Source organism: Pollicipes pollicipes, unplaced genomic scaffold (assembly GCF_011947565.3).
Source record: "Pollicipes pollicipes isolate AB1234 unplaced genomic scaffold, Ppol_2.1 Scaffold_5724;HRSCAF=6776_pilon_pilon_pilon, whole genome shotgun sequence".
NCBI classification, from domain to species: Eukaryota; Metazoa; Arthropoda; class Thecostraca; order Pollicipedomorpha; family Pollicipedidae; genus Pollicipes; species Pollicipes pollicipes.
In genome coordinates, this window is record NW_023596746.1 from 53436974 (window position 1) to 53460596 (window position 23623).

Below are 23623 nucleotides of genomic sequence, written 5' to 3' on the forward strand. Positions count from 1 at the left end.
CAAAGACGTCACTAGCCTGAACCGTCAGTTTCGCATCCTCGCAGGTGACGGCGAGGCACTGTCATCGAAATTTGCTGAACAGTTTTTAAACAATGTTTTATTGGGTTGGGTATTATTTGTTTTAAAAAGGAATGCAAAGACTTCATACGCTGCATTTATTTGAACAACCGAGCATATTTGTGTTTGTTTGATTCCCACATATTTTCATTGATCTGGCAGGAAATCTTAATTTTTGATTATCTGTAGTACCAGCGCTGATAGTTAATCAACATGCCTCGTTAACCTTCACTGTTCACAAGGTAATCAAGCTGTCAGGCTTCCAGAGCCCGCTGCTTTTAGGCTGAAGCAATAAAGCTACGCTGTCGGCTTTGGGGACGCCTCAATCTCCTCAGTGCATCGTTCTATTAGGTCGGGGCTACTGCTGTCAGGGGAAGCGTGCCACACTATGGCCTCTTATAAATGTGGCAATGTTAAGTCTTCTGATAGCGTGGAATGTATTCATAATCTACACGGCCTAGACACTATCACGGCCACGTAACGCTAGGAAGGTGGTAGTTCCCACCTTGCTCCGCACTGTTCTGAGTGTTGCCCCACGTTCAGGACAAAAGCAGCACGAATGTGCTGAGCCTTTCTTCCGCGTGCTACCGCCGCGCCTGAGCGGGGCCTGATCCGGATGACTCTGGCTCAGGGCTTCCGTCCGCAGCTGTAACTGGTGACTCGCTCAAGTCCCGCCGCCCCATCGCTCCTCACAAGTCAGCAGCAACAGCCAGCTGGGCCCGTGAATTAGTGCCGAACACGCCCAGGACCCTGGCTGCGTGCTCGCGAGGTCCGCCCAGCGCCGACGGCGACGCTATCGGCGGATTCGTCGCACCTTTCGCGGCCCGCCAGCCCGGGCCGGCCCGGCGGGACGCCGCGTGCGCCGCCTCAAGGACACGCCCATTTCTCGGAGGAGGTTATAAAGCGGCGGCCGGCCGACGGCTCCACACCGAATCACACAGTGGCAGCATGAAGGTGTTCGTGGCTCTGACCGTGGTGGCGCTCGCCGGCCCAGGTACGTCCACAGACTGATGACTGTCAGGGCATCGGGTGTGTTGTAGACAGCATTTGTCGACGCTCTACTGGTAAACGCCCCGAAAAGCAGTGTATGAGGAGCTTCAGGTGCGCCCTAGGGTTGGTGGTCGTTCTGCTGCACCCCGTTTGCCTCGGAAAACCGCTTGTTAACTCTGATATCTGTCCAGAAGACACTGGGGTCTATCCAATGAGACGTGCCTCCAAATGCAGCGCTTGTGAAACCTGTCAAGAAGGTATCAAAGGTCCCATTTGTTGGCCGTCTGTTGGTATTTGTCTCCAAAGGTCGTGCTCGAGACAGTTTTGTGTGAACCGAAGACACTGCTTGAGTTTGTAGGAGCTCCAAACAAATCTTGAGCTCGTATTATGAGCGTTTCCGATATTTCCAAAGACCTTGCCTATGGACATTCCCCAAGCACTATGGACCCCAGACGTTCCCCAAGCCGTTGCTCTTTGGGAACGGTGAAGTGACATATGTTTCACAAGGCAGCGTTTGTGAGGGCTTTGGTTATGCGTCAAGCTGTGTTATGTGGGTATTCATTGGTCTATGTCTTGAAACTTGGAAGACCGTGACTGTGAGAAGAGCTCTTCATTGGTTGTAGTTTTGTGGGGGGGGGGGGGGGGGGGGGTGAGAGGAGGAGGGGAATTCAGTCTACCGCGTAATGTCATATGAACGCTTTAGTTCGTTCCAAGCCATATGTGTGGTCACATTTTCAATCGAGGCAAATCCTTATTCGTGTTCTTCAGAAACGTATCCATCAGGTCAAATACCATCTGTGCATTCATCCCAAATGTTTGAATTTATCCAGTTCGTGGATGTATCTATTTGTGGTTCTTCATGTCTCTCCCACTGTTTGTAGGAGCTCAACTGGTGCAAAACATAATTCAGTCCCAAACGCACTACTGGACGTTTCACTACAACGCGTATAAAAACTACTACACTTGCAAGCGACTTTGGTTTGTCTGTCTTCCTCCAGCTCCACCCGTGTGGGAACCGAGTGGCAGTGTTCGTCAGGACTCTTAACGTGACACGAAATCAGGGTTTGTCTGGGGTGCAGGTGGTGTTGGTGCACGTGGCGCTAACATTTTGTTTGCAAGCTACAGATATGCGTCTGGCATGGTGATTGATATAGAGGCCCATATATATTTTCCCCGAGGGTATGTACCGTGTATAGCTCTAAACGTACATGCATGGATTTTAGATACACACATATATGAATAGACGCACACATTTTGCGCAAAATTTTTACACCGACGTTGCTAAAACGCATTATTGTTTATCTACGCTTTAACGTACGTGTGTTTGTCGGAAGACAACACATTCCATGAATTCTTAACTCATTTGTAGTGGCATTGTCTCTGGCGCCTTCATGCATACCTGTCGTGCGACGCTGCGTATAATTTTCACCCCTTTGCATACCTCAAACACGCTCCGCATGGTCACAATATAATTCAAATATCTATCTTCTGTTTTGACCCTCGGTGGCGAGCCATTGTTTAAGCATACGATTCGTAATTGAATTTAAGCCCACGCTTAAAGTTGTCGCAGTCGGCGTTAGTGCCAGAGATCAAAAGACGGGTTGAATGTCACAGGTCCACAAGCGTGTCAGGGTTGATTAAGAGACAGAGGCTATTTCTCAGCCATTGTTAACCTTTCCAAAGGCCAAGGAAGCTCCTATTGTTTTATACGTTGCACCTGGCACGTCTGCAAATGCTGCACACGACATGGGAATACCGGCAGAGCTCGATATTTTCGCTGTTGTGTTCGTGTGCACTGTGGGACAATCGGAGGGCTCGAGCCGTGTTTCCAAGATGAAATTATGGGAGTTTGTAATTTTTGATCCTGGCTTAAAGCAGAATACACGAGCTGAAAAAAATCTGCAAGACCTTTGTTGTCTGACGAGGTCAACACTATTCTGTTGTCTCGACATGTGAGCTTATTAAGCACGTGAGAACCAGGGTGTCGACCGCGAGTTAGGGGAAAAATACCAGGGGTGCATTCGGTCAGGGAACGTATGGGTGACTATGAGTTGTTTTACCGCCCATTCGTCAGGCATGATTGCTCAGCATTTAAAGGAGGTAAATACCATCAATTATTTCTCATCCTCCAAGCGACCTAGTGGCCAACTTGATTTCTGTTGCTATCATTTATTTCTAAGATGAAGTTAAAACAAATAATTGAGAAAGGTACACTGTTGGAAAATGCTGCTCGTTGACATGAACCTCATTACTTAATAATTAAGACCATAGAACTTGAGACTCGACACGCGTGTGGTAGTGCACTCATCACAAACCCTCGAACCCCTGCACTCACAACTACGCCAAGGCACAAGCACGTACTTGGACAGACCCCGACTTTTTGACTTCGATCCCGTTCTCTTCCTCTCTCCCTCCCCCCCCTCTCTCTCTCTCTCTCTCTCTCTCTCTCTCTCTCTCTCGCGAGCTCCGTACCACGGAGCGCTTCGCCGCGCGCCTCATGGCCGTGGCCTGCCAGGCCGAGCCGGGCCGGAACATCTGGCCCCACAGCGGCGCCGGCCGACTGCCGCGACCAACTTTCCGGCGCTAGGGTTCGTCGCGCATCGGTGTCAGAACGGACCCGCCGGGCTGGCTGGCGCCGGAAGAGCCGCCGAGCCGCGCCGCCCCCGAGCGGTCCGGGCATCGCGCTGCTGCTGCCGATCACCAGGCGCGCCAGCTGGGAAGGCCGCCGCGGTGCGCCGCCGGTGTATGTGGGGCGGGCCACCGATCAGGAGACGTCAGCAGCACATGCCCGGGAAGGCGGTCGAAACGGACATGTAAATGCGGTCCTGTTGCAAGAGAGACTCAGTCGCTGGAATATGGCGGCGCAGCCCGCGCGATAGTCTGTAAGTGTGTCAGTAGCATACGAATGCGGCAGATGGGTGCACAGTCCGATAAAGTGTGGTACAGTCATGACCCCAAAACAGCCACACATATTGGAGATCGACCGCATTGAAACCTTTGCCAAGTCACATCCTTATCACAGTCACTGGCTCCAAAGCTGCGAGGCAACCGGAACGGTTGTCATTCAGGCTTGTTAGCCGCAGGTCACCCAGCCGCGCGTTTCGTGCTCCCTGGCGTCGTTGAAGCATCTCTGCAGTCCTGGACCTCATGCATACTAAACCGGCCGGCGGCGGCGGCGCGGCGCCGGAGCCGGAGCCGGAGCCGGAGCCGGAGCCGGAGCCGGAGCCGGAGACGGAGCCCTCCGCGGCTATGTCTCGCGCGCCGCTCGCTCAGCCGGTCGCTCAGCGCGGTCGCCCCCGCGGCGCCCCTTTCCAGACCACTCCCGGTTTTGCAACGCGCCATGCGACCAGTGTGGAAACGCTGCCGGCGGCCGGTGGCCGCTGCTGGCAGCCTTTCCCGGCGGCCGGCGCAGGGGCCGGGTTGCAGCGGGTCCTGAGACCGGCGCCGCCGCCAGCAGCCGTTGCATCAGAACTCTGCGGTAGGCCTGGACGTTTGGAGCCGCCCGCCTGTGGCAGGAGACGACCATCGAGCTTCCGCCGATCCTGCACGCGCAGTTGGTGGCGTTTGCTTGCGCTGTTGCTCACTGCAATAGGTGTGGGCCGGTTGCAAGTCAGAACGGCTCTGCGGGCCGATACGCCGTCGCAAACTGATCCAGGCTCGGCACCGCTGTCACTGCACGAGAGGATCGGTGTGGAGCGCGGCAGGGCTGGCAATCGTCCCCGCTGTAGTGAAACTGGAGGTGATTGTGCTCGTGACGCAATCTTGCAGCTCAGGCAACAGCAGCGTCACGTCAGAGAGGCCTCTGCTGACTCGGACGCCGCCCCAACAGCGTCCTGTGAGCACGCTGACCACCGGGGCCGCCTCCTCGCACGGGCCACTCAGTCCAGGCTGCGGCGCCGGCAGTGTGCCAGTCTGACCAGCGGCCCGGCCGGGCCCCGGCGGGCCGCTCGCTCAGGGCAGGCCGCCGCTCACCGCTCCACGCCGTCGAGGGGCTCTGACCCGGCCGGCGGCGACGCACGCTGCGTGCGCGTGCGCCGCGCCCCGCCGCACTTTCACGCGCGCGCCAGGGTCGGGGGTCGGTCGCCGCAGAGCCGCCGGGGTCAGATGCGGCGGGGCTGACGGAGCTGATGAGGCTGTCACTGGAGGATGGGCTGGGTTGTGGCGAGCGGGCCGCACTGATGGCATAACTGCAGTTACTATTATCATAAAATTGGGACAGGGTGTGACGTGCTGCTTGTTTAAGGACTCAATGCCGTTGTGATAAGTGGCAAGGTCAAGTTTGAGCCATTGTTCTTATGTCAAAACATCAGCACAGATCTTGACGGAAGCCTCAGTGCCGTTCGGATTCAGGTGCTTGAATGAGATGCCATTGCATTGGCAGCGCTGTCCATCAAGGTCTAGATTATGCTCCTCAGAAACAATGCGGCACTTCCTCTCACCTTGCTATATTTCCCATCCACACCTTTGTCTTCTAAGGCTTTTGTCTTTCCTCTTGTTTTTTCTTACCAGCCTTTTGTTTCCCGCCCTTGCAAGCTGCTTTCATCTTCCCATGTCCCTTCCCCTTCCTTCTCTCGTCGCTGCGCCCTCTGGCCGGGCCTTTCCGTCGGCTCGGCTGCATAGGAAACCGGCCGGCCAGCGCGGTCAGCGGCCGGCCGTCTTCCGACCGGGCGCCCCGCCCAGACACTTTCACTCGCGCCACGAGCAACAGTGAAAGGATCGCGGCATGTTTTCCGGCAGTGGCCGCCCGCGGCCGCTGGGTGGGGGTCTCAGACGCACAGCGCACGCGCGGTCCGCCGGCTGGTGGTCCGGACACGGCGGCTAGTGGTCCCGGACACGATGTCTAGCGGTCCCAGAGCCGCGGTGACTACAGCCCAGTCATCCGCTTGCTCGGTCGGGGGGACGAGATGGGCCGGAGACTCCGCGCGGACCAAGACTGCCCTCCGGTCAGAGGCCGTCCGCCGCTTGGCGGAGACCAGGGGACCGGTTCGGTCCAGTGGGTCACACGGTCTGCAGACCGGCCCAGACGGCCGTCCCTGCCCCCTCTCTGGGTGGGGGACAGCGTGACCTTGCCGCCGGCTGCGGCCCGATCTGATGCCACCGAGAGAGGAGAGACAGTCGGGCCGGAACGCTCTCGAATACCACGCACGGCCTTGGACGACGGAATGTAAGCTGTTGAAGCGGCTGTCCCTGTCGAGAGGCTATGCGGGCTTCATGCCGAATCACTCATTACTCCTGTCATAACAGCTGACTGCTTGCCGCAGGCTGATCCGAAGCTGGCGCGGAGGGACGCGCCACGGCTGGAGGCTAGACAGGTCTACATTCCATAAGCTCGCTTCGTTCGCGTTCACGAATGGGCACAACACGCAATAACACCATTTGTACCTGTACATACATTAGCTAGCTTAGCTCTACTTGCACGCGGAATGAGGCGTGCATACATAATGCATGACTGGATTGCAGCGGCGTGAAGTAATTGTGCCATTTGTCCTGCAAAAGTGACCTGTCGCGCTTCCGCGTGACCGCATATGAGATGACGAACAGGGAGCTTTTGACATTTTCCTCTGGAAATACCCAAATTTCGCAACCGATCCACCTTTTCCTCTGTTTGAGGTTTTCCGGCTCAGTGGTCAGCTGTGTGACCTTCAGAACAATCCGCGGAAGTCGGAAGGATGACGCAGGTGTCTTGATAACCACATTCATGCAAATTCTGTTATCGGTGCTGAGCAATCTCCCGTTCGGTTGGATATCAAAAGTGCTGTTTCAAGATGAAGTCACTCTTCCAGTTACCGTTCTCTTCGCAAAACAGGTTCTCTTCCACCAAATGAATAAAACCAGGTACATTCTGGCACTATCATTTCACAATGCGATGCCTCGTGGCAGGCGGTCCGCTAGCTGCCTTTTGTGCCCAAACGCTGGGGTTTAGAAGAGCAACCTTAGATTTAGCTAATTATTCAATTTGAGGCGAACTGAAACGTTTAGGTATTAGCCCACACACAGCTCGTAATTTCGCGGCACCATCTGCATGCAATGCCTCACAGCCTGCGTGACCAATGAAGCCGAGCTTGCGCAAGTCTCACGGCTCAGTCGCACGGCGGCCGTGCGGAGCGAATCGCCGGCGCGGCGGCTCGGCCGACAGGGGCGGGCCGGGCCCCGGCCACCTGTGGGGAGGGGCAGGGGGAGGTGCCCACGGGCCGGCCAGTCACGCGCCTGGCCTCGCGGACCGGGCGTCGGCCGCTGCGCGAAATCCCACACACGTCACACGCCCCAGCCAGGCTCATTGTTTGATTCCACAAAAGAGCCAATGGAGGGACCGCGAAACTCATGAGGGGCGTCATGTCGCCACCGTGAGCCTAATTGTCGTTCGGTCAGGGCCATGAGAATTGGGTGGTGGGGTCCATCGGCGCAAGAACAGCGCGCGAAACCGGATGCGGAGGATGCGACTTAATTCCGTGCCAGAATTTTCACCTCGACAACGATTGATACCCTGCTGGCGGCAAGCAAGGCTCCAATCAAAACGTTATTTGCTCTATCCCAAGCGCAATACCGGGGACAACGCCCACAGAACAGTGACGGGCGTAATCCTCACTTCTGCCGGCCACAACACAATCGCACGCTAATTCTGCCTGCTTGTGACCACGCCTAAGTTCTGAAGGTTAGTTTATAAACAAGAAACTGTGTTACTAGCAAAAACAATGCTTAAAGAACTTTTCAAAAAGTGTGGTGCCAGGCGCTATTTTGCCTCATCAAGTAGGAAAATCCGTGTTAATAGTGCTTGGCTGTCTTTTTCAACGCCTGCCCTAGCATGTCAGCCGTCTTGAGCTGCTGCAAGCGAGGGCAGCCGCTCCACGTAATGGGATTGGCTCCCTGTAAGGCTGGCTGGGCTCCAACCTATACACAACACGGCTGATTCCCTTTACGGCAAGGGGCCCAGCCTGCTGCGCAGCCCGCGGCAGGCAGCAGGCCGAAACTGGTTCGCGCCGGTTAGGGCAGCCGGGTTCGGGCGACGGCGCTGTACAGCCCGCGGCATGCGGCAGGCGGTGGCCAGCCGGACCGCGGCCAGGGCAGGTGCCGGCACCCGCCGCCGCTGATTGCCGTCCCTGGCAGGCTCTGATGACCCTCTCGGACATGTGGAGCAAGGTCGGAGCATCGGCAGCGTCGTCCTTTCACTGCCGACAGCTGCTGCTCCGTCCTCGCCGCCGGATCGAGCAGGGCGCCGCCCGCCGGGGCGGACAGGGCCTCCCCCTCCCCCCTGGACAGTCCGTCGGCCTTGGCGGCCACTCCCCCCCCCCCCCCAGTCCTGGGTCACTCACGAGCTGCACTGCTCGCGCGCCGGCGTCGATACGGTGCCCATTGGCCTTCGCTGATCGTGATCACTTACCCTCATGGAAAGGGCTAATTACGAGGGCCATGAGACGGGTTGCGCTCCGGAATATGTGCTTTGAGAGAGTACAGACCTGTTAAGCCTGTTTAAATATCCACTTGGTTCGCTGGTTTTAGTTGGGCTCGTTCGCACAGATGCGTCCGACGCCACGCTTCTGGGGGACGCGATTTGTTTCGTCCCAGCTGAGGGACCGGTGATGTGACTGGAACCCCGCGCTCCGGTGCAGCTCCGCTAGAAGGCTTCTTTAAGGCCATATGGTATCGCTCTAGCCTCCTCTCTTCTGTTGCAGCTCCGTTCCAGAACAGCTGTCAGCGTTCGGTAGAGTCGTCTCTAACGGTGTCCCGTGTTGCAGCGCTGTCACAGGGTAGCTTCCAGTGCCCGGACGAGCTGCCCGGCTAAGCGTCGTCTCTAACGGTGTCCCGTGTTGCAGCGCTGTCGCAGGACAGCTTCCAGTGCCCGGACGAGCTGCCCGGCTTCTTCCCGCACGATGTGAGCTGCGACAAGTACTGGAGCTGCTCGGAGGGCATCGCCACGCTGCAGACCTGCGGCAACGGCCTCTCCTTCGACGACACCGATCCCAACTACGAGCGCGAGAACTGCGACTACTCTCACAACGTCCAATGTGGCACGCGCACCGTTGTCGGTGAGGGGCTGGCAGCCGTCGTCGCCTCCGATCAGGCGCCCCGGCCATGTAAAGGGGGGGGGGGGGGGAGGGACGTCAGGTGAATTGGGGTTTTGTTGTGACGGAGTCGTCACGGCCTGCAAAGCAGCGATTCCGTTTCTTGCTGCCTGCACTGTATATTGCCCCCGTAAGGTGGCGTGCCTCGGTCGCTGTTTAACGTAAAGATGGTCCTCAACCAAAGTCCATGTTTCCTGATCATAACATAGCTCTTAATCATTCTAACCCGGGTTCAGAGCACTTCTGCCGCTGGTGCCGCGGTGCGGGGCCGCGAGACGTTCTCGTCCTGGTGTAGCCGGTCGATGACCGGCGGCTCCAGCGCCGTCGTCGGTGCCGCCTGGCCGGTCTGCTCCCGTTTAATGTGGGCCATTCACGGACGCTTTTTTGTCTGGCCTCCAGCCAGTCATCTCCCCATGTGGGCTCCGTGACACGGATCTCAGCAGGACAACGCGGCAGACAGAACACTTCCCCGCGCCGCTTGGCATTTCTGGCGCTTTCGCCGCGTTGTCAACAAAACCCGCCGAACAATGGCTGGCTGTGTCGTGCCACATGGAGGTGCTATAGAGACGCGCGCTGTTTCCGTGCACTAGTTGGGATATTTTTAGATGACCAGAGGCTTTTTGATAGTCTGAAGCTCGCACCACTCGCCAGAAAGACGGTACGTAGCGCAAGGCCTTCACAGTGCTCAACAAATGACAGTTCCCAACCCTCACAGTGCTTGTACCGCAACCTTCTTTGTAACTCCACCATCTAGAATGAGCGTAGATATAAAACATAATTCGTTATACGGCATCGCAGCGGAATGGAGCTGGAACCAGATAAACCCCTGCAGCCGGCCGCAGCGCCCTCTTCTGATAGACCTCATCAGCGCTTCTGACCCAAGATGGCCGCTCGCCGCGGTCTGTCACCAGCTGACGTCTGACCCCGCTCTGCCCTCCGACAGAGGAGCCGATCTCGGCGCCCAACTGCCCGCGCCTCTACGGCATCTTCGCCGACGAGACCAGCTGCAACACCTTCTGGTCGTGCTGGGCTGGCGAGGCCAACCGCTACGAGTGCCCGCCGGGCCTGGCCTACGACCGCAGCCAGCGCGTCTGCGTCTGGTCTGACCAGGTCGCCGAGTGCAAGGCCGAAGGTAGGTGGCGCTGCTGCAGCCGGCACACGGCACGCAGCCTGCTCGGAAGCTCGCATTCTCGACAAACTGTGATTTGGTGTTTTCGTTTTTTGGTTTCATTGTGCTAATGCGCTGAGATATGACCAGAACCCTTCCTGCCTGTCTCGGGTTTAATTTTCGGTGGTCGCTATAGGTCGACATATCTCGTTCGGCGTCCACGAATGTTAGCGCGCTCAAACGTGCCAGATATGCTGTCTGGCTGACTCGAAAAACTGTGCGCCGCACGGCATAGCCGGGTTACACGGCCAGACGGGCATTCAACGCCGGCATGTGTGCGTAACCCGGAATGCTCCGTGGGCAGGGTAAACTTCTAATCAGCAGGTAACACTGCAGCTCACGGCCAAGCCTCGTAACTAGATATCAGTCGCGTCAGGTCACTGTTTGGCAGCTTAGTAGAGAACTTGGTGTCCGCAAAACGGCGGGATATTTGCACATCTAAAGTGCAGTTTTGAGGCGAATCGAAAACCAGGAAGCGCCAATGTTTTGCAGGCTTAGTTATGGTAGTAATTTTCCGTGATCCATGAAATCCAAGCGTTGGCAGTTAGGGGGTAATTAGATGTGCTCAAAATAGTACTTTGTATATACACGATCCATGAATTCGCCGCCCAAGCGTGGTTTCGCACATAAAAAGAAAACACCAACTTTGGAGCTGGTCTGGGACTACATATGGAAAAATGTAACCTTCCGGCAAGGTTTCCTGTTCCCCTCCGCTGACGATGTTTCTTCAAGGCGTTTCGTGACCACCCTCTGCAAGACGCATGTATCCCCACAGCTTGAAACTCGGGCAGAAAACGGCAAGCACCTCACAACGGTGTGCTGTGAGAGGTTTAGTTTCGTCGACCACTGATGGGGCGCTAGCTTTGCGGATGCCGATTTATTTCACCGGAGCGTACAAGTCAAAAGCGGGGGCAAATACCCCCAGAGACCAATCCTGCTTACGTACAAACACCTCCGCAGATACTGCGCATCAGTCAGCACATAAAATATCATGATGCAGAGCACTCAGGTTGACACTGAGGTCAGCCTGCCTGGCGCGAATGGTCAGCTGTTGAGATCAGAAGCGGGATATCGACATAGCACAAACAAATTTGGGTGGGACAAAGCTCCTTCATGCTTTCTGGCCTCCACGCTGGTCGCCGAGGTGACCTCCCGCCTCCGGCCGCCGCTGATCCGCCGCCGCCTCCGCAGAGCTCGCCGACGGCTTCAGCTGCCCGGCCGAGAGCAACGGCATCGGCACTTACTCGCTGCACGCGCACCCGGAGGACTGCCGGCTCTACTACGTCTGCATGAACAGCTCGCCGCGCGAGTACGGCTGCCCCATCGGCACTGTGTTCAAGATCGGCGACGCTGAGGGCTCGGGCCAGTGCTCCGACCCCGCCGACGTTCCCGGCTGGTGAGTGACGACCTGACCTCCAGGCCACGGTCCTGGGCGGCGTCCTGCCCCTCTCCTCTCCCAGACCGACCTCACGATACCTGACCTCGCTTCGCGCCCCCGCAAGCGACCGTGTGTGGACCGGCTTGAGCGGCGCAGCTGACTGCGCTGGCGACGGCGGTGAGTAACGGCGCTGATCCAGACCGCCGGGTGTCCACGGAACAACCCCGGACCTGACCCGCCACCGCCGGCGCGCCCGGACCTGACCCGCCACCGCCGGCACGCTGGTGTCCCACAGAACAGTCCCGGACCTGACCCACCACTGCCGGCACGCTGGCGTCCCACAAAACAACCCCGGTCCTGACCTGCCACCGCCGGCGCGCTGGCGTCCCACAGAATAACCCCGGTCCTGACCCGCCACCGCCAGCGCGCTGGCGTTCCACAGAACAGCCACGGACCCGACCCGCCACCGCCGGCGCGATGGCATCCACAGAACATCCCCGGTCCTGACCCGCCACCGCCGGCGCGCTGGAGCTGTACAGTGACAATTCTCGACGGCATGCATGTGCAGTGCCTGCTCTATGTCTAGCTTACCAAGCGCTTAGCATGATTTGTTGAACGTTTAGTTGATCGGTTCTTAGAATGCCCTATTTGATGTGTTTGGCTCAGATGTGTAGGGTGAATGCATGCAAGAAAAAACGTAAAGTTAAGATATCTAGAGTGAATATATCTAGAGCATGTCACCTTGCTGAAACAGCATATCTGGTCTCAACATGGACGTGACCGGTATGCTTTGCTTGACCCATGCCTGCGAGATGTTTTATAATTCATCCTTCTAGTTGGGAACTAAATTGAACCCCTACATGAGCATTGCATTGCGTTTGGCTTTGCAGTGCCCATGTGTAACGAATGCGTGTTGTGTGTAACAATGTGAGCACCTGTGAAAGTTGCTTTGACACGTTCCTTCCTTGCTCTTTGGCAAGCGCTCTATGTAAATACCAAAGCACTCGAGCACACCACTAATATCGTCGCCTGCTCGCTGCACCGGCTCTTCTCCGCGGCGCTACCTGGCCGTCCGCTGTCTGTCTGTCCCGTCTGTCTGTCCGTCTGCGCCTGCCTGCCTGCGTGTCTGCGCCCGCCCGCGGCGCAGGCACTGCGCATGCGCACTGAGCCGCCGCGGCCGACTAACGAGTGACCGGTGCTAACCTGACGTTTTAGTGAAGACTACTACGGCGACCTGGACCTGACGACGCTCAAGACCCTGAACGGCGGCGGCGGCGGCGCCCAGAGCCGCGCCAGCCAGGAGCCGGCTCCCAGCCAGCCGACTGTGGAGATCGTTCGCCGCCGGCAGTAGGGCGGCTCGCTTTCGCCCCTCGGGCCGCGGGGTAGGACTGGAGGGGCACCGCACCGACCGCACCGCACCACGCTCCGACCGAGCAGCGCTACGCGATCGGGCAGGGATCGGGACCGCATGCCCTTGTCGGTGTCTTCTTCCGCGTCCTCTTCTACGGGTGATGGCAGATTTCAAACTGCTCGAGCTTTCTCCGCGGGGAACCGTTTTGTCGAACCTTGCACTTTGCCGATGCCCAGAACGCAGGCTTTGCGCAATGTAAACCCTCCTCGCCGGACGCCGCATCGAGCAAGTCTCTTCCATCTTAGTGCTGTCCCACAGTTGCGCACCGCGACCGCATCGGCGTTCTCAACAGACGGCTCCTCTGTCACCGTCTCCACTACTACAGCAACGAGCACAGACCGCCAATCCACAGGCGGCCACCGTGCTCACGCCGCTGTCTTGTTTCAGCGAGGAGTACTACGGTGACCTCGACCTGAAGGCCCTGCGGGCGCTTGGCCTGTGAGCTGCAGCCGCTGTTGACAAGAGACGGAGTGCGAGGAGTCGCGGTTGATGAGACCACTTCTAGTCCCAGTGGAGCGGGAGACTCTGTTTTTGAGGGTCCTCTGTGAGACACTCTGTACCGCTCGGAGCCCACTGGGCAGCGAAATCCCATCCCATCTTTGACCAGCAGGACGAGAAGCCAAGACCTGTCACACACTGTCATGCCAGCGGGACTGGTGACAGACCAACCGTCACGAGTGTCCTTCAAGCTCCGGAACCAGGCAGTCTCGTCCGCCCCTCATGTATTTCACCGGAGCAAGTGCTAGTATATAATGATATTCGTGAAGTCGTGCGATTGTGGTGTATTGCATTGTTCTTTCCTCTGAAGAATGAACAGCGTTTTATTAATATGGTGTGCTTTGGAATGGCCCGAATACACCATCGACTGTAAATCGATGCCTTTTGTTTCAATACAAACGGAGAATGATATCATGAGGTTTAAGAGACTGAACCAACATGCGCAATTCGTTCTAGAACGAGGTGCACATTGTGATAACCGATGTCACCCGAGCCCGAAGTGACGAAGGGGAGCAAAAATATTGCTACTTTTGCAAGCTAAAAAACACTTGTGCAAGGTTTTGCTTACCTAATGTTGCTTGAGAATGCGGTCTTGGGTGCTGCCATATTTGAAGCCAGGTGACAAGAGAAGGCTCGCCGATATTACGCCATGTCTCTGTTCCCGTTGTTTATTTGTTTACTTTTTATTACAAAAGCTATTGCACGCTTATTTGGTGCATTTTTGGCGTGAAACACGCCAAATCTTTTGCAATTTTGTCTCACGGACACTCAGTGCATTTCATTTTGATCGAAAAAAGCATTCGACACAGGCTTTTTTAGTACTTTACTTGTTCATCAGAAAATCAAAATCTTTTGACCAGCATATTGCTTTTACAAAATGCGTGAACATATTTTAGTAACAGATTCGAAACAACACAAGATCATAACTTCTCTTCATAACCTTAAGTCAGAGTGAGCCTCGCACAGGGCTAAAATCTCGGGCCATTCATGTTTAATCTATACTTTAAGCAGCTAACATTCCTCACCAAACATGCTTTTGTTTTTTGCGGACAACACAGTCATTGCCTATACACCTAGGGGTGGCAGCGAGCTTCAGAGCAAAGCTCATCTCCATGTACAAATCCACTCCAAAAATGAACGGCATGATTCATACTAATTGTACAGACCACCCAGAACTGGTTATCTGAACCGCTGTTGTGACGGAATGGTGAGCTGGATCTGTGCAAGAGCCTGATCTGTGCACACTCCTTTGTCTCACTAACGAGCGCAACTTGTTCACTCGTTCAGCCGGTAACACATCAATAATGAGAATGGTGAATGTAGCGTCACTGAGCAGCGCGCGGAAGCCGAGCCAGTAGTTGCACAATGTGTTAGCTAAAGCCTGCTCTCGTCTCCTCGGAGCTCAGACCGTGACGCATTCGACATCTTGCGGAGGAACAGGAATTCGCACTTCTTGCAGCAGTGCGGGTCAGAACACGGACATGGCAGCAGTTGGCGAGGCGAGCATCGCCATTCGAGGGCTTCCTGGGCCGCGTAGGCCCGGCCGGTGTTCCAGGCAGCCGCTGGCCGCCGCATGCTTGTCGGGATAAACCGAGCTGGCGCCAGTGTAATCTCGTTTCCCGCGGCGGGCGGATTATGTTCGTTCCCATTGGTGTTTGCTTGCCATGTGCTAAACTGTCAGCGGTCTAGGAGTGGAAAGCAACTGGGAAAGCTAGCAAAAGAACAAACCTAGCATCGTAAGTTTCTAGATTGAAATTAAGGCGAAAAAGCAAATTCCCTTCTTATTCCGAAATAAAAAATTGGGAAATCACCGCAGCACCGCGATGCTTGTAACTTCAAAGAGATCGGTACTGCATGGGTGGCTCCAAGCCTTCGGTTGTGGTAGGCTGTCTGCTGTGAAAGAACGATATCAATACGAAGTTGTGTGGCATGCTTCCGCCCAAATTTGTGGTAAGCTAGAAATCGCAGGATCGCATGTGTAGTCATGTGCTTCGTAAACGCTGCGTGTGAACACGAATATTTTCGTTTTGGCAGGCACGCTATAATATTTAAAAGTAAGTCAGCAAACTACATAGATGTTACTCCCGTTTTTTTATTGGCGGGTGTTTCGAGCGTATATTGACATTGTTTTAATAATATGCGATTGAAGTCAGGCTTTCAAAACAAAATGTCACCACTGAGGACTCCAGGATCTCGTCTATATTTTTTGGGAGGGGGGACATTGCGTGACGCGAAATGAAAGCGAGGGTGCGTACGGTGTACTTCTGTCGTATCTAATGGTAAAACAAAGATAGGGGATCCAGTTATAGAGACGTGCACAAACATCACGTTAAATATTCATCGTGAACATCTAGCATAAGTAGACTCGACTAGCATAAGACGGGAGAGCCAAGTGTCGGGTTAACGAAGAAATGGGAATCAGAATGGTGCCTCTCCATATTGTTTACCTAAATTCACCCCTGTGTAATTTTCAGTGTCATTAGGTATATAGTGAAGTGTTTATCTCATTTATCCACACGAAATAAAACAAAACCGTACATATTTCTTGCCTAAAGACAAATAAATCTTGTCTGTTCGTTCTGAAATCGCCAGGGATTTTTAGTTCGGTTTTCAACTTCGTACATGCGGAATAGCTATACATTCCAAGTTGAACTGCGTTTTTGCCATGACCATTGGTTTCTATGTCTAAACACAGCGACCTGTCGCAAAATTTGGAAGTCTTTCCTCTTCAGCTCCTCGATTTTCTAAGTTTTGAACTTGCGTGTTCTAAAATGAAGATTTTCCGGAAACAAATAGGATCACGTTTATCCCATCAACATTGGACAAGCGACACTCAAAATATTGGAAACAGAATCTTGTCCCGAAGAATCCACTAAGATAGGGTAAATCAAACAGCCCGCAAGGAACAGAGCTAAGCGCATTGTTTGCAAGCCCATGAACTGCCCGCCCTCTTCAGCCGCAGCACTCGAGCAGAAAGCATGGCGTGCCGCAACACGCTCACCGGGCCTTCGACCGCGCCGAGACTAGAATAGTGCATCGTAATGGTCCTGGGCAAAATTGGGAGCAGTCTCACAAGATCGGTTGATCCACAGGCACCGCCAGAAGGAGGGGAGGGGGGCTGAGGTATTGAGTAGCCTGTCCGAGAAGTTTAGTTTAAGACGCCCTGGACACAGTTCTTTTTCCCGCCCCAACCGATCGCTGGAACAACGCCGCTGAAATTTTGGTTTGATTTGAACTTAAGTCCTTTCGGCCAGCATTGGTCATCCAGGGCTATAGGATGAAGAAGAATGGACAATAGTGGGAGAAAACGGCGCGCGTCTAGGACATATGCATAAAGACTTGGCACGCACATGGACCCCTTCATGAATATGTGCTCGGCGCTCGGACCGCCAGGAGACACGTAGCCACTCATGGCTGGTACATACAGCTTGTCCGACAAACAGGGCGTCGCGGAGATGCAGCTAAAGGCGATGATGAGAAAAGAAAGGTGGCTGATGAAGCCGCCGCATTGTTGGCGATTCAGAGCATCCCCCTGGTTATGAAACGTACGCACGACGTCCAATGTCCATTGGGGTAGACGTATAACAGACAAATGCAGTGCCGTGATCTTTCGTCCTGGTCGTAGATATGTGGATTATGGATGATTATATGTGCGAACTGTAGATGTTGATCAAAGTTGAAGAAAGTTCACGCCACCTCAGAACCGTTAGCTGATATTTGCCAAAGCTCTTGCAAGATAAACGACACATGTGCTTTCCCACCACTCAGTGTAGCATTTGGATTGGTCTAGTTATGACGTAAGCCCTAAGCCCTTAAACACACATTCACACCGATCGTTGTGGTTTGCGTTATGTACAACAGTTTTGGCGCTCTCATTTCGAGACGCTTGCACATACGCGGCCGGAAGTACACTGAAAGGTAGAGGAAGCTGTTGTGCGTCAGCTGAGTGACTTAAGACTACCTTCCACCGCATAGGTTTGAAATGAATCACCCTGGTACTGTTTGGACATGATACAACTTACCCAACTCTCCCCTACGTGTCAGAGTCCCGGGAAGCACGTTTGGCGAGTCGCTGCCCATAACGCAGGTAATCGGCATGAACCAATGATTTCCGAGTTCCACTGATGCAACCGATGTTCATATATGAACAAATGAGCCTTTTACCTAAATATTTGTTCCATAACACCGCTGAATAACACCACGGAGCAGATTCAATAAATATCTTAGCCTCATCGGAGCGCCTGACTGGTGGTGTCATCACTTACCTGCATAGTGCTTGACTGAAGCCTCAAGCTATGTTTTATTCTATTATTGCAGCCTTCCACCTGGCAGATCACTCCTAAGTTATGTTTTACTGCGGTATCGCAGTTTCCTAGGTTGCGCTCAACTGAACTGTTGCAGTCTCCATCGCCGTCCCGTCGCCGTGCGGGTGGTCAGGTCTGGGCTCGTTCTGAGGTCCCAATCTCGGTTCAGGTCATGATCTACCATATTTTAACGCATTTCTGAGGGGTTACCTGTCGAGTGCAAGATTGATCGTTAATTCGTTGTCCGATTGTTATATACGTGCGCACCCTTACTTTTGTTTTGACCAACCAAAGAACTGGGCCCTAAGCCACAGCGTGTTCTGCGTGTGGCCGGTTTCTGAAAAAAGCATCATTGGTGGCTTCCTGGTCTACAACAAGCGCGTCCATGGATCTGACAGTGGTGAGATCGCATGATGATTGTTAGAATGGACGTTCCCCTTCGTCCTGAAACGGTTTCACGTCTCTACCTATCCTGATTGCACGTCGCTATCGTCTCCACCTATCTAAATATGCATAGTTATATCCTTATTTCTGAAGCACTTACTTACGCTCATTCCGCTTCATCCAATAATGCACAATGTTCTTCGAACTACTCAATACTTATCGAACTACACAACATTCATCGAACACTGCCGTTCTCAACAATAGGCTTTAAGCAGACAACCGCAGGCCTACCATACGGAATTCCACTAGGAACCCAACACACAGGTGTAAAGGTAAACGGTATTAGCAGCAGGGAAACGAAACAAAGCCTCTCGTTACATGGACGCGGTCGCTTTCTGTCCAGATTTAGACGCGCTTATCGTCACGAATTCACATCTCAGCTTCTCTGTTCGGCGTGAGCGAAATCAACGCGACCATTACAACCTCTATCAAATGAAGCCCACACTACAGTGCTGGCCGATAATAAATCAAGACACCCGCCTCAACGAGGTTCTTCTTGCCATGCTTGGCATCAGACAAACCAAATCACTCACTGATGTCTTGTCGAGCGTAACCCTTCTCGTTACTGTTACGTTTCGTTCACAATCACTCCCGACAGACCTGCTACTTATTTCGGAGATCACGACTGCCCCTCATTAACTGCATCAACCCCAACCAGCCTCGGTTCAATCCCCGCTCTTGGCTTCGTTATGCCAGTCGTGATTTGCTCTTCTTCTCAATCTTACACACACCACAAAACTAGACAATTTCATATGGATCATGATCTTTTTTCCTGCACAATTGGGCAGAATCTAACTGACTGCGCTGGTACCCGTCATGCAATGGACAAGCTTGCCCAGTCTTCCGCTGACGCGGGTGTCGGCATGCATTTGACCTGACCAGGGCCCTGATTTACCCCAACACTATTAATCAGACGTAGGTTTATAGCTTTCCAATGACGTGATTGTTATTGACGGGATTACGTGACGGCCCGTTAATGGCCATTATTGACTCCGGCTACTTTCACCACTCGCCGGCACAGCCATAGCTACCCCCACGAATGCAGCATGAAAATTGCTAGCCTGAGGCCACGATGCACACCGACTTATCGGGCACGAATTGTGCCAAGTAAGGTGAGGGTGACAAACTCACTCATCTTCATCCGTCAACACAAGCACTCAGCATACGTTTTCAAAGCAACACACACTTCCAAAATAAGAGCCACCGACAGACATTTATCCGTAGTCAAATTTCAAATATGTCGCCCATTGCACAGCGTACACCTTTTGGCGTACCCCCTTCCCTCTCTTGAACCGCTCCCGCGTCTCCGAACCACAGCAGCAAACACACTCGGGTGATGATGACTTGTATTGAATGCGTGTGAATGACACCAACATGATAACGTACATTCCAACAACACCGTATGTACAACGCAAGACGGCAGGCGGAGGTGGGCCGGCTAGAACCCGTACTTGGTGCGGTACGCGTTCTTGGTGGCCCGGTTCTGGGCCCACTCGTTCTTCAGCTCCACCTCCCGTTCCTTGGCCTGGAACAGAGCACGTCTCCGTGACCGGCCCTGTCGGCGGCGGGCGGCTGGGCGAGCTCGGCGCCGATCACAGTGTGAGACACGCCCTCCCCGGCGTCCGGCCAGCCATCCATGGGCGGGCAGCAACGCCACCGTCACCATCACACGCCTGATGCTCCAATTAAACGGTCCCGATCAAGCAGTGCCAGGGTTCCAGAATTCATCCAGTCGGGTATGTAGGATGTAGATATAATTTCATGCTGCCGAAAGTCTAGATCTCCGGCGGCCACGGCACGCAATTCGTGGACGCTAATCCGTTGACCCCTGACCCCGCACCCCGCCATTTGACCTGCCCGGGCCACTTGTCAAGTCTGATGCACTTCGATGCTGGGATGACCGTGCCCGCATCGACGCTAACTGGCCGACTTGAACAAGGGCTGAGGCAACAGGCAGTGAACCCAAAGCCGATGACGTAAAGGCGCGCACAACATCGACATCCCTGCTAGGAGTACAGTGCGTGTCCCCACCTGGTGCGCCAGGTAGGTGATCTGGTGTTTGCGACGCTGCTGCATGGTAGGGTCGTCGGCCGACTTCTGCGGGCGCCGCACCACCGTCTCCTCCGTCAATGCCTTCGTCATCCACTCGTCCCGGTCCGGCATGATGTCGTCCTGGTTGACGTCGATGATGTTGATGTCGGCCTCCTCCCGGCGGCCGCGGCGGCCGCGCAGCCGCTGCAGCTGTAGCCGACGCACGTGCCCGGTCAAAAGCCACGTTAACATCAGTCCCGAACACAAGCTCAGCTGCAGCAGACACCTCACAAGCGAGTCTAGGCCCATTAGAAACCTTGGGCACACCCTCTGACAACAGACCCTCCTGTCCCACCCAACGGAACGAGACAATCCTGACCATCAACCCGATCCACGCCACGCCGAACACGGCAAGAGTCGACACTGGCACGACACGAGCGCCGCCGCCCTACTACACGGCACGCCGATCGCGGGCCCGGCGCCGCGGCCACCCACCGCCTGCGGGTCGAGCTGCTGCCGCGACGCCGGCCAGGCGGCGGTCGGCTCGCGCTCCCCGGTGTCCATCGGCACAGGCTGGGCGTCCAACGGGCCGGTCGAGCCGCCCGCCGGCGGTCCGGGCTCGGCCGCCTGCGCCCGCTCTATAAACGTCAGCGGTCCGACCGCGGCGGCCGGCACCGCCACCGGCCGCGGAGCCTCCGTCAGCGAGAAAAAGTCGCCGCCGCCGCCGCCCGACTGCGCCGGCTCCTCCTCATCAGAATCGGGCGCCGCATCCACCAGCGGGGCCTGGGTCGGTGCCCGGGCAGGGACAGGAGCGGGGGCCAGGGCGGGACGACGCGGAGGCGCTGGCCGTGATACTGCCTGCGGCAGTAACGCGCGGCCAGTTTGCTTGGTAGACTGTGCCTTGGGCGGCGGCAGCAGAGAGAACAGGCCAGAGCCCTTCTGCAAAAGCCAAGGCACCAGTCAGTAGGCAGGTCTTTGAGCTTGCATAAAATCGCCGCGAGCCATGTTCACAGAAGTTGAAAACAAGAAGTTGCATGACATTCATTTTTGCTGAAGAATAACAGTGTGTTCCAACTTTAAATAGAATCCATGTACCAGTTACCATATTTCTCTAGCATGCTGGGGTTGTTGGGAGCCTTTTCCAAGCATACTTTGGTTTCAAATGGAATGCATGCACAGCAAAATCAAGATTCACAGATACATTTGATAATGACTCACAACAGAAGGTTTCATTTTCTTTGCAGCTGGTTCTTCATCATCATCTTTGAACTGAAAAAGGAAAAGGGTGCTGTCAGTTTTGCACTACCAATCAAGGGCTTTAGCTATACTGCCATCCAAATACAAAAATGCTCAAGTGCCATTAGCTAAATTGTTCAGAAGCAATTTTAGGTTTCTGTGAATTGAACATGCATACAGGCATGTGTTTAGATAAATACATTTGGACACATTTAAAATGTGATTTTGCCCAACTTTTTGACTTCATGTTGCCAAATGCAGTTTTTTTTAGTTTCATTGTAAGTACAAGCAGCTTCATTTCTGAAAAAAATGGCACTTCAGCTTTTATACCTTTGGTTGGTAAGGTACACAGACCTATACTGACTGCAGCACATGGCTTGCTTTTGAAAACAGATCAAGTAGTTTGCACATATCTGCAACACATTGTGAGCTGATCTTAACATTTCATGCCTACCATATTATCAAGGTCATTATCAAATATATAGCAGAAGTGATCTGTATGGTGCAGATGACTGTGAAAATCCTGAAAAATGGAGCTTTGCTGGAATTCCACTCAATAAGGATGAAAGAAATCATCATAAAAAGGTGGAGGGCACCAAAATTCAAGAGTGAATGGGAGGCAAGTGGTGAAATCCAAAATACATACTGTCTTATACACATACCTGTGACAATGATGGTATTGATATTTTAACTTTACCACTTTTCTTTGGCTTTTCTGCATGAATTTTCTCAGCCAGGGGAACATCATCAACAACATCATCTGCTTGGAAGATGCTTCCAGTGTCACTTTTTGTGTTACCATTAACCATGGGCAATGATGATGTTACAGTTCTACTAGTTGTTTGATAATCATCCTCATCTTCTATGATATCCACAGGCACTGTCAAAGGTGGGACTGAAGGTGACAGTCCAGAGGGCCTGGTCAATTCATCAGGCTCTGCATCACTCTCTTCATCAGTGCTGTCATACGCTGCCAAGCTTGCCAGCGACATGTTGACTTATCTGTCAGAAGCAAACCACAGTTAGATGAGCCTTCATTCAACTTACAGATAACCATATCAAATTCTGGATAAAAATCATGAAGATAAGGTGATAAGAAAATTCTGGCCAGGGATGAAAGCATTTAAACACTGCTCAATATGGATTGCAGATGGACATGAGTGTAACTATGCCTCCAAGATCACAGGGTGTGGATGAATCCTGGTTGGGTGGGGTGGGGGAGGGGGGAGGGTAGCTGAAATCTGCAGGGAACAACCTACCCAAAAACGACATTTCAATCGAAAAACAAGGAAAACAATCGTTCCTGACACAGAATTAGAGGTAGAAATGTCACACCACGGGAGACGAAGGGGGGGGGGGGGGGCCTAAAACCTAAGCCCGTGCCGAGGCTATCCAACGCCCCCAGCGCCTACACCCAAGGCGGTACATACTGTTACACCAACGTTTAAAGGTGGGCAAAGGCTGAACGACTCGATGCAGTGGACCAAACCAATATCCACTGCGAGCGACAGCCGTAACGCTCTGACTACCTATAATGACCGTGCGCAACACGCACTCTTGTATACACGCTTCACATAACGTTGACGAATACAACGTGTGAATGCGCTACAAACGCCAACAATCGGTATGCTTTGCCAGCTGTTGTCAAGGCCGATAGAGGCCGGTAGTAGGGCCTTGGGCCGGTGTATACCTGCAGCTAGTTGACCTAACATGTGTCGGCGCCTGTGCACTAGACACTTTTAGATGCTGTGAATAAATTATTGTGGTGGAGTTGTCTGCGGCTTCCTTTACTGTTTGCAGAGGTGAAACTCAACTTGCAAGATGTCAGGTGCTCTTCCAAATACTACTATTGTGTTAACAGAACACTTACAGGCCAAACTGCGGTAGGTTTGCGTGGTTTCTTGAGTTATACAATTGATTGGCTAAGTCAACCAATGCAGTCAACTTGACTCCATAATTTCAGGTTATGACGCACGTGTGCAGCCAATATGGTAGTGGGCCCATTTGGCTGCCTCTCTTGTCAATATTTTGCATTTTTTACATATA

General features: G+C 53.9%; 2 protein-coding genes and 1 long non-coding RNA gene across 6 annotated transcripts; 1 reads left to right on the plus strand and 2 right to left on the minus strand.

The window, feature by feature from the left end:
- The first annotated feature begins 967 nt into the window (after nucleotides 1-967).
- Nucleotides 968-13973, plus strand: Gasp (Chitin binding Peritrophin-A domain-containing protein Gasp). Of its 2 annotated transcripts, XM_037226898.1 has the most exons (6): nucleotides 968-1051; nucleotides 8859-9071; nucleotides 10051-10239; nucleotides 11467-11671; nucleotides 12869-13035; nucleotides 13452-13973. In XM_037226898.1, exons 1-5 carry the CDS (start codon nucleotides 1006-1008, stop codon nucleotides 13002-13004), a joined length of 789 nt encoding a protein of 262 aa, XP_037082793.1. In that variant the 5' UTR covers nucleotides 968-1005; the 3' UTR covers nucleotides 13005-13035; nucleotides 13452-13973. The 2 variants fall into 2 exon arrangements, with proteins under 2 accessions (XP_037082793.1, XP_037082794.1); XM_037226899.1 differs by lacking the exon at nucleotides 12869-13035.
- A 5675-nt stretch (nucleotides 13974-19648) lies between these two features.
- LOC119103401 (proline-rich protein PRCC) lies at nucleotides 19649-20866 on the minus strand. Of its 2 annotated transcripts, XR_005094754.1 has the most exons (3): nucleotides 20837-20866; nucleotides 20342-20551; nucleotides 19649-19835 (listed from the first exon to the last, which is right to left on the minus strand). XR_005094754.1 is itself a non-coding variant. In XM_037226925.1 (2 exons), the coding sequence occupies exons 1-2, from the start codon at nucleotides 20648-20650 to the stop codon at nucleotides 19749-19751; spliced, it is 396 nt and encodes a 131-aa protein (XP_037082820.1). In that variant the 5' UTR covers nucleotides 20651-20784; the 3' UTR covers nucleotides 19649-19748. The 2 variants fall into 2 exon arrangements, 1 of the variants encoding a protein (XP_037082820.1); XM_037226925.1 differs by lacking the exon at nucleotides 20837-20866 and having other exon boundaries at nucleotides 20342-20784.
- Nucleotides 20867-21014: 148 nt separating this feature from the next.
- On the minus strand, nucleotides 21015-23166 carry LOC119103402 (uncharacterized). Of its 2 annotated transcripts, none has more exons than XR_005094756.1 (4): nucleotides 23107-23166; nucleotides 22240-22579; nucleotides 21560-21610; nucleotides 21015-21280 (listed from the first exon to the last, which is right to left on the minus strand). It is a non-coding gene; the product is annotated as an uncharacterized LOC119103402 (long non-coding RNA). The 2 variants fall into 2 exon arrangements; XR_005094755.1 differs by having other exon boundaries at nucleotides 23020-23121.
- Between the last annotated feature and the right edge of the window lie 457 nt (nucleotides 23167-23623).

Bases quoted from the DNA above. Each gene is read 5' to 3' on its own strand.
- Gasp (XM_037226898.1), top strand. From the start codon at position 1,006: ATGAAGGTGTTCGTGGCTCTGACCGTGGTGGCGCTCGCCGGCCCAG. The intron at 1,052-8,858 runs GTACGTCCACAG...CCCGTGTTGCAG, and splicing joins GGTGGCGCTCGCCGGCCCAG to CGCTGTCGCAGGACAGCTTC. The intron at 9,072-10,050 runs GTGAGGGGCTGG...GCCCTCCGACAG, and splicing joins TGGCACGCGCACCGTTGTCG to AGGAGCCGATCTCGGCGCCC.
- LOC119103401 (XM_037226925.1), bottom strand. From the start codon at position 20,650: ATGGGCCTAGACTCGCTTGTGAGGTGTCTGCTGCAGCTGAGCTTGTGT. The intron at 19,836-20,341 runs GTGGGGACACGC...GCTCTGTTCCAG, and splicing joins TCACCTACCTGGCGCACCAG to GCCAAGGAACGGGAGGTGGA.